At 46.5% G+C, this 9,223-nt stretch overlaps 1 protein-coding gene across 3 annotated transcripts in view; it reads left to right on the top strand.

Moving 5' to 3' along the window:
* Positions 1–2,976: 2,976 nt before the first annotated feature.
* palm1a (paralemmin 1a) overlaps positions 2,977–9,223 on the top strand; it is a 17,054-nt gene continuing 10,807 nt past the window's right edge. The window contains exons 1-2 of one of the 3 annotated variants that reach the window (XM_042006082.1): positions 2,980–3,062; positions 9,182–9,221. In XM_042006082.1, coding sequence (XP_041862016.1) covers positions 9,187–9,221 — 35 coding nt within the window. In that variant the 5' untranslated portion in view covers positions 2,980–3,062; positions 9,182–9,186. Of the gene's footprint in view, positions 3,063–9,181; positions 9,222–9,223 lie in introns of all 3 variants that reach the window. The other 2 variants (XM_042006085.1, XM_042006083.1) reach the window with 2 other exon arrangements.

Consider the following 9,223-nt stretch of genomic DNA (forward strand, 5'->3'; position numbering starts at 1 on the left):
TGAAATTAAAGTAGCGTTACATTAAATTAAATGCTGCTAAAACAAAATGAATGAAAAATACTTTTCAATGACCATAACAAAAATACAGCTGTGCAAAATGCAAAAGAAAATATGTTTCTAACTCAAAACAAGCTTTCTCGATATAAATGATATTTCCTTCTACTATATTGCGCCTGATTAAGTCTCGATATATTTGAAAATCTTGATATAGTGCCCAGCCCTACTTCTGCATCTCATAGAGAGCAGCATTTCTCACTGCAGTTATACGCACAGCTAAATCCCAGGCGTGAGTGAAGGGTCACTTTACTGAAAATCTGTCAGATAAACACCGTTCTGGTGTGGAGGGAGGGCTAAATCTGCTGTTAACTAACTATGGAAAAAAATCCCGATTTTCAAAAAAATAAATCTCCAGAAATGCAAAATTCGATTTATCGATTTAATCGATTAATCGCCCAGCCCTAATATATATATACATATACATATATACATATATATATATATATATATATATATATATATAATTTTCACATATATAAAGCAGGTGTTGCAGGAAATGATGAAGCTGAAAGGCACACTCATAGCCCAGATTTTGAGTATAAACTTTGTACTTAGTGAAACAGGTGAGTTGTTCAGGTGAGGGTTCAACGTGGCGCGCTGTGAAAGCGGTCAGCAAAGATACCTGAACATGCTGGCAGCTTCGGTACAGCTACTGTTTGTTTTGTGTGTCTGCACACTCAAAGCTCAGCACTGTCAGCAGGGATGAGCTTCTACACATCGGTCGTTCACTCAGGACAGTTTTCTACTCAGACCCAGAAGGTTTTTTAGAACTTCTGGGTGGGTCCAGGGTGGTCTTCGTGGTGGGGGGTCTTGGGTTGGTGCCCCAGGATACTGCTGATGGCCCGGGTCTCTGGGCCACCCTAGTCTGCCTCTAGCCTCCATGGGGTCGTGGCCTCATCTCTGACCTTCCTCATTCCTCATCCTCTGCATGCTGACTCAGCACTGATGTGACCATCATTCTGCCGCTGCCGTGCTGGACAGGACAAGGTAAAGAAATGAAAGAAAAGCCGTATGCTGGTGGAGCTCTGTGGACTGTGGAAGAGACGCAGACGGGATACAGCGCAGTGGTAACAAGCATTGCAGCCTGAACCTAGAGTTCCTGGTTCTAAACTGTAAGCCTTTATTCACCGCAGGAGTTTTCCTCCTCCGTCTTTGTCGGGGTCTACATCCCACCCGAGCAAGGCTATCTGGGGGCTGGCTGAACAGATCACATGTTTAGGACGGGATCACGCGGACTCTGGTTGGAATTTTCGGAGACTTTAAATGAGCAGCACTCCGCCGTGAACTGCCTCAGTGCAGTTCACCAGGGACAAAAGCATGTTGGACCATAGTTACATGGTTCTGAAACATGCTCATCGCTCTGAGTGACCGCTGCCTCGTCCACCTCATTCCAGCCTACAGGCAGAAACTGCTCCAGGTCTGGTCTGACTGGAGTGTTTCTGAAGCTGCAGCCACTAACCTGGGTGAACTTGCAGACCCTGTGACATCATACATCAGCTTTTGTGAGGATGTGTGTGTGCCAACGAAGTGGTTTCGCTCATACAGTAACAATAAACCCTGGTTCACTCGGATCATCTCTCAGGACCTGAAGAGGGAGCAGAACATCAGCTCCATCCTCCAGAAGGCCCAGCAGCGAATGTTTTTCCTGCCCAGCAAGCTACTGCTGCAGGTCTGTCCTGTGATCCTCCTCCATCACCTGCAGAGGACTGCAGGGCATCACTGGACCCCCTGCCCTCTATTCAGGACCTGTACTCCACCAGGATTCAGGGGAGGGCAGGGAGCATCATAAAGGACTCCTCTCACCCCACACACAGTCTGACCATGACCATCATTTTACTTTGCTTAAGCTTTGTCTGCTGGCAAAAAAAATCCTTGTATGCGTTCATACTGATTCTGATGTTTCTGCGAGAGGGGGCGGGGCTACTTTCAAAACTCAACATGCATGGACCACAGAGGCTCATGGGAGATGCAGAGTCAGCAGAAATTGAACTTTTTGTGATTGCTGTGCTATAAATATGAGTTCTGTCCTTTATTTCCTGTGTTATGTTCACATTTAGACAATGTTGGAAAGCTCTGCTCTGTTTTAACTTTAAAGTTGGTACCATGAGGGAGACGAACAGGAAAGAAGCCCCCACCAGCTCTGACAAGCGCTGATGGTCAAAAGATGTATGACTAAGCCCAACGTCATTCTTACGTAACTTTTAGATTAACCAGACATTTAATTTGGAACAAGTGGAGTCTTTTAGGTTGATGTCCCATTAAATCTGATTTAAAAGACTTGGTTCAAACAAGCAGAATAAAGAGAAGGAGTCTAATGGAGCCTGGTTTAGTTTCAGCATGTGTGAAAACTAAAGTGGTTTAAGGCAACGAGTTTCCACACAAATGTCCAATAAACTCAACTAATCCAGGATTAGAGTCCAGGAGGACAGCAGGTCTACGGGAGGACAGCCGGTCTACAGGAGGACAGCCGGTCTACAGGAGGACAGCCGGTCTACGGGAGGACAGCAGGTATAAGATCTGTCCACCAAACTGCTCCCTGGCCTAGGAGAGTGGGGAAGGGGATTCCTGAGACTTAACTTCCATCTTTGTCTTCATGCTGATTGGTATTTTTTAAACCAACAGATGTTCTCAATCTTTTAAAAACTTATATATATATATATAGTATACTATATATATATACATATTACAAATACATATTATATATGTATTTGTACATTACATTTACCAGATCAGATCTTTGTAAAATAAATATTTTATTTCTGTTTATTCCTTGCTTCTGAAAACTGTTCATGACTTTGGTTGTTTTTAAAAGTCCAAGTCCTAGTCCTGATTCTGGGATTCAAACTACAGACCTAGGCTTCCTTGCAGACCACACCAGAGGTTCTGCAGGATCTGATGATGATGATGATGATGATGATGGTGCTCCCGGTGGGCGGGTCTCTTTCCTGTCTCGGATGGATCAGATGATTCGGCTGCAGCGGACTGGTCTGCTCTCAGAAAATGGAGTAAGTATTTTTTTATTTTCTCTCTCTTGTTTCGCTTTTTCATCTTCTTTTTGTTTGTTTGTTTTCTCTGTGTTGACGTAAACGCTGAGCTGCATGTGCTCGCGCTGTGTTCTGTGTCGTCACTGTGCGGCATAAAGACCGCTGAGTCAGGACCGCAGCGGCCGCTGAAACGGCTCCTCAGAGGGTCCGCGAACCTCATTTCACTGTGAGTCCGGTACCGAAGAGTCGGGCTGGAACCGGACTGGGTCACTGCAGCGGAAATGGAAGGGCTAGACGCGCGCGGCTGCCGCGGAGCAACAATTAGCAGCTGGGCTCTACTTTTCTCAGTGGAGGCTGCAGATCAATGAGCTGCAGCAGCTTCTGCGATCAGGCCGCGGATCGATCTGAACTGTTTGGATCGATAAGTCCTTCAACACATAACTTCCGGTCAGGGTTCCATAATTAAAACAAGAGTTGTCACGACTTGTTTTTAAATCTTTTTCAGGGTCAGAACCAGGTCAGAATCAGCACCATGTAGGTCCATTTACTGTATATCTGTGCAAGTTCATATAATCCGTGTAGGTCCACGTAGATCCATGTAGGTCCGCAGAGGTCCTTTTAGGTCTGTGTAGATCCACGTAGGTCTGTATAGGTCCACATAGATCTGTGTAGGTCTGCCTAGGTCCATATAGATCTCTGTAGGTCAGTGTAGGTTCATATAGATTTGTGTAGGTTGTTGTAGATACGTGTAGGATACAGATCCATGGTATGTCTGTGTAGATCCATGTAGGTCTGTGCAGGTCCATATAAATCTGCATAGGTCCGTATAGACCAGTGTAGGTCCATATAGATCCGTGTAGGTCAGTGTAGATCTGTGTAAGTCCACGTAGGTCTATATAGATCCATGTAGGTCCGTGTAGAGCCGTGTAGGTCCAAATAGATCCGTGCAGGTCAATGTAGGTCCATATAGGTCCGTGTAGCTCTGTGTAGTGCTGTGTAGAACCGTGTAGGACCATATAGATCCGGGTAGGTCCGTGTAATAGACTGTATATAAAAGATGGGTGGAGCCTCCATGACATCACCTGTAGTTTTCTGAAGAGCAAAAGTAAAGCTTGTTGGGCTACAAACCATCGCACATGTTTGTAGCGTCACTGTGTGTCGTTAGTCCGGGAAAGTCCAAGAATGGGAAAGAGGTGGAGCTGAGAGGGGGTCTGTGAAGGTGAGGGTGAATGATTGACAACCATCAAACTCCAAAACTGCCTGTTAGCTAAGAGCTAACCGAGCTAACCGGAGCAACGGTAGCTAACCAGCTACGGAGGTAGGCGGGCTAAAGCTAAGCCGCATTGTTAGCCAGCTAAAAAAAGCGTTTTGTGCTGCACTCTCCCTTCTTGCCGCCGACATTGGATATCGTCAACTCAAAAGGAACACGCCCCCTAATTATGACGAATTTCAAGATTAAATCGAAATAGCTCCTACATTTTATAATATGTTGTAGAAATACAGGAAAAAACAAAAAATACCGCAAAATATGAAACTTAGCTAATATAACACTATTGCTAAAAACCAGGCAAAGACCCCACACTTCCATCCAGTTACCGTCCCATACTCTTTCTAATAAATGTAGACCTGAAAATAATTAGTAAAGCTCTTGCCAGAGGATAGAAAAAATAACCCCTCTTATAATACATCCGGACCAGACAGGTTTTATAAAGGTCGACATTCATCTACTAACACGCGTAGACTAATTAACCTCATAGATTACTCTACTTTACATAATCTAGAATCCACCAATCATTTCTCTAGATGCAGAAAAAGCCTTCGAAGGGTAAACTGGAAGTTTCTATTTGCCACACTAGACAAAATTGGGTTTGGACCTGCTTTTAATAGAGGGATTAAAATATTATATAATAACCCAAATTGCATGTGTGAAAACCAACGATCAAACTTCTCCAAGCTTTCGCTTACAGAGAGGCACCAGACAGGGCTGCCCACTCTCCCCCTCACTTTTTGCCATTTCATAGAGCCGTTAGCAGCTGCTATTAGACAAAATATAGAAATTAAAGGAATCCAGGGCAAAAATATAGAACATAAATAAGTCTTTATGCAGATGATGTATTACTCTTCCTTCAGAACTCACAAACATCACTCTCTGAGACAATCACAGTTATTAATAAGTTCTCATCAATATCTGAGTATTCTATTAACTGGTCTAAGACTACAGCCAATGTCCATCAACTGTGACCTACAAAACATCCCTAATATCAAAATACAGACAGGAAACATTAGATATTTAGGTATAAATATTTCCCCCAGATTATCAGAATTTAACAAAATTAAACTATGTTCAGCTACTAAAAACAATAGAAGATGATCTATTACGGTGGAGGCGCTTACCCATCTCACTAATGGGAGAGTTGCCACCATTAAGATGATGATTCTACCTAAAGTTAATTATTTATTTTCAATGATACCCACTAAACCTCCACCAGTTGGTTTAAATCTCTGGACTCTTTCATATCCAAGTTTCTTTGGAAAAAACAAGCCGTCACGTATCAGTCTTAAAACCTTACAGCAGACGAACGATAGAGGAGGACTGGATCTCCAAACTTTAATCAATACTTATAGCTAACAGGCGCAGTACATCTCAATGTGGCTCAAACCCAGTTATCTGGATGAGCGTGGCTAGATGGGGAGCAGGCTTTGTGTGAGGACTTAGTCATCTCTGACCTGCCGTTCATCAGCTCAACCATTAAAACCATATAAGTGCTTTAAAAGCCTTAACATCCGTTTTCCTAATGGCTTGGTGGGAATTCTGTAAGATAACCAGATCTTCCTCTTTCCATGTAGACTTACACCCATCTGGACAACCCTGACATCCTGCAGAACAAAAAAGATGATAAACTTCACTCAATGGAAGACTAAAGGAATACAACAGTTAGGACAGATAATAAGGAAAATGGAAACTTTGTATCTTTCAACACAATTGTCTCACAGTATGGAATCAACAGCAAGTAAATTCTTAGAGTACCACCAACTAAAATCAATTATATGTAAGAAGTATACCCCTGTACAGTTAGACTTGCAGCTTCCTGTCAGAATAGCAGAATTCTTGAATCTTAATACTCCAAAATTATTATCAAAAATATATAGATTACTTGCAAAGCTAGAAGACAGGATATCTCTCCCAACTTTCAAAATGGGAAGATGATTTATCTAATAACTTTGATCAGAAAAGATGGTCACAAATATGTTTAAACACGTTTAAAATGACTCAGAATTCAAAATATACAAACTAATACAATTCAAAATTCTCCCATAGAACTCATTATACAGGACACAGGATGTTCAGGATGGGCCTTTCACCATCAGATATCTGCCCACACTGCTCTGAGAACACTTCTGATAGCTACATCCATGCGCTGTGGTCCTGCACACCTGTCCAAAGGTTCTGGATTAAGGTGTGTGAAGATCTCTCAAAATGGTTTTAAAACCATTTTTCTGCAAACCCCACACTTTGCCTACTGGGCGACCTGGGTGACACTAACATAGGAATACACTCCATAAACTTGGTCCTCGCAGTCTTATGCATCGCAAAGAAAACTATTCTTGTGAACTGGAAAGATAAGAATAATTTGTCTATCCAGCAGTTTAGAAATCTCCTGTTAGATCACATCAGCATTGAGACAATGTCTGCCTCCTCCAGGAACCAATCAGATGACTTTCATTCCCTCTGGTCCCCTGTGACTGGCTACATCACCTAATGTAGGTGGAGGATTGCGGCTTCGCTGGGATGGGGGTGGATATGGGTGGGGGATCCCTGGTGGCTTCGGGTCTCCGGTTGTCTCCTGGGTGGGGATCTTGGCCGCTCCGCTGCTGGGTCGGCTGGGGGTTCCGGTCTGGGCGGGCGGCATTGGGTGGGCCCCGGGGGGGGGCTGCCTCGTGGCGGTGGGGGGTGGCTGCCGGGGTGCCGGGGTCGGTGTCCGTCGGCCCCTGGCCGGGTGGCCGGTCGGGCCCGGTGTGGGCCGGGTGGGGGCCCCGGGCTCTGGGGTGTCGGGTCTCCCCCCGCTCCTGGGGGTGGGGGGTCTGCCGCTGCTGGGGGGGGCTGGGACCGTCCGGATGTGCCGTGCCGGGGGTTGGTCCCGTGCCCTGGTGCTTGTCGCAGCCCCGGAACCGGGGTGGGGGTGTGTTAGTATATAGGTGGGTGTGTGTGTGTGTGTGTCTGTAGGTATGCTCGGTGTGTGGGTGGGGTGTAGAGGGATGTGTGTGCTGTATGTGTGTGTGGGTGTGTACTGAAGGTCTAGTGTGGCGTGTATGTGTGTGTGATTGGTGTGCGGGTGTGTGTGTGGAGGTCTATGTGGGAGGTGTGTGTGGGTGTGGTGAGGTGTGTATAGATGAGTGTGTGCACGTGGAGGTCGAGGTGTGTGTGGAGGAGTGAAGGAGTGGGTGGAGGCGTGGAGTATGTATGGAGGTGCTGTGGGTATATGCATGTATGTATGTGAGTGCGTATAGTAGGGTGTATGTGATGGAAGGGTATGAGAGTGTGTGTGTATGTGGCACCGGTGTGTGTGGTTTATAGGTATGTGCGTGAAGTGTGTGTGTGGGAGGTATGTGCACGTATTGAGGTGTTGGTGTTATAGAGGTGTGTGGAGAGGGTGTGTGAGTGGCTGGGGGGGGGGGGAAAGGACAAAAAAAAAAAAAAAAAAAAAAAAAAAGAGTGTGTGTGCGTTTGCAGGGGGTTAGGACGTGTCCTCTGGGGGGGCGCCCTGGCCGGGTGTTGGGGCGTGGGCCTGGGGTTCCCTTCCTTGCCTCGCCCCCCTCCCACTCAGAAAGAGCAAAGTGGCCCCTTGGGCTGGTGGCTGGCCCCTGGGGGGGTTCGTGGCGTGCCTGGGTTGGGGTGCCTGCTCCGGGCCTGTGACGCCCTTCGGGGCCGGCGGGGGACGGGGGCGCCCTAGGCCACTGGCGGGTCGTCTTCCAGGGGGGAGGCCTACTCCCCTCTGGACCTACATCTCCTGACCCCTCCTCTCCCCCACTCTTCACTACATACACAGGTAGGGCTGTGGGAGGGTGTGCTTGTTGCGCTGGGCGGGGCAGGGGGTCATCATAGTGGCCCCGTTGCTTCGCCGAGCGGCAGCATGCCTCCCAGCTTTTAATTCCACTTAGTCACTGAGCACAAATAACATTTGCAACATACAAACACGTTTTGGGGGGTGGAACATGCGAGGACAGGTGGGTGGGACTGCTCAGGTGGCCCCGCCCCCTCCTCAATGCAGTTACTGCCCCCCAATTTTAACCCTCTTTTTTTTAATTGCAAACAGCACATAATAATTCCATCACTAGTGGGGGAGGAGGGGGGGATGGGGTCTTCAAGCGCCCCTGTCTCCATGGATGGCCCGGGGGCGGGGGCGTGGTACTGCTGGCCTCGGCCCGCCGGGGCCGGTGCACTGTGTCCGCGTGGCGGCTCCTGCTGGGGTCTCCTGCTGCTGCCTTCCTGGGCGGCGAGTGGTCGTCCTTGTGGACCGGTCGGGATCTGTTGCCTGCGGGGGGCTGGTGGCCTGGGTACTCGGGACCGCTGGCCTGACTCTGGCCTCTGTTCAAGTGAGGTGGCATCTGCATGATCACTCTGCATGGTCACTCCTTCCTGAACGTCTCCCACAGTCTTTGCGTCGCCGTGTGGCCGAGTTCTCCAACACATCCACACAGGTTTCTCTGCGCGTGTTCTTGAATACAGCAGTTTCACTTATATCTATTATCATATTTTTTTTTTCTTTTTTTTTTTTTTTTTTTATTATTTTCTGTTCTTCTTATTATTATTACTCTTACTCTTATTATTATTACTACTACTATTATTATTATTACTATTATTGTGATTATTATTATTGTTACTATTATCAACTAGTTGTGTAATGACCTACTGGCCAGGATGATCTTAGCTATATATGTTGCAAGTAGTATGGATTACATGGTTTTTCTGTATAATGTTTTAGAATTAAAAGCTTTTAATTCTAATTCAAACCATCTGGTTCTGGTTTATCTGTCTGGTTCTAACCTTCTGGTTCTACTTCTGACTGTCTGGTTCTGGATCTGGATCTGACTGGTTCTGGATCTGGATCTGACTGGTTCTGGTTCTGTTTGTGTTTCAGGGTGAATGAGTGTCATCAGGACCGCCTGCAGCTCCTCGCGGT

The sequence above is a fragment of the Melanotaenia boesemani genome, chromosome 14, assembly GCF_017639745.1.
Source record: "Melanotaenia boesemani isolate fMelBoe1 chromosome 14, fMelBoe1.pri, whole genome shotgun sequence".
NCBI classification, from domain to species: Eukaryota; Metazoa; Chordata; class Actinopteri; order Atheriniformes; family Melanotaeniidae; genus Melanotaenia; species Melanotaenia boesemani.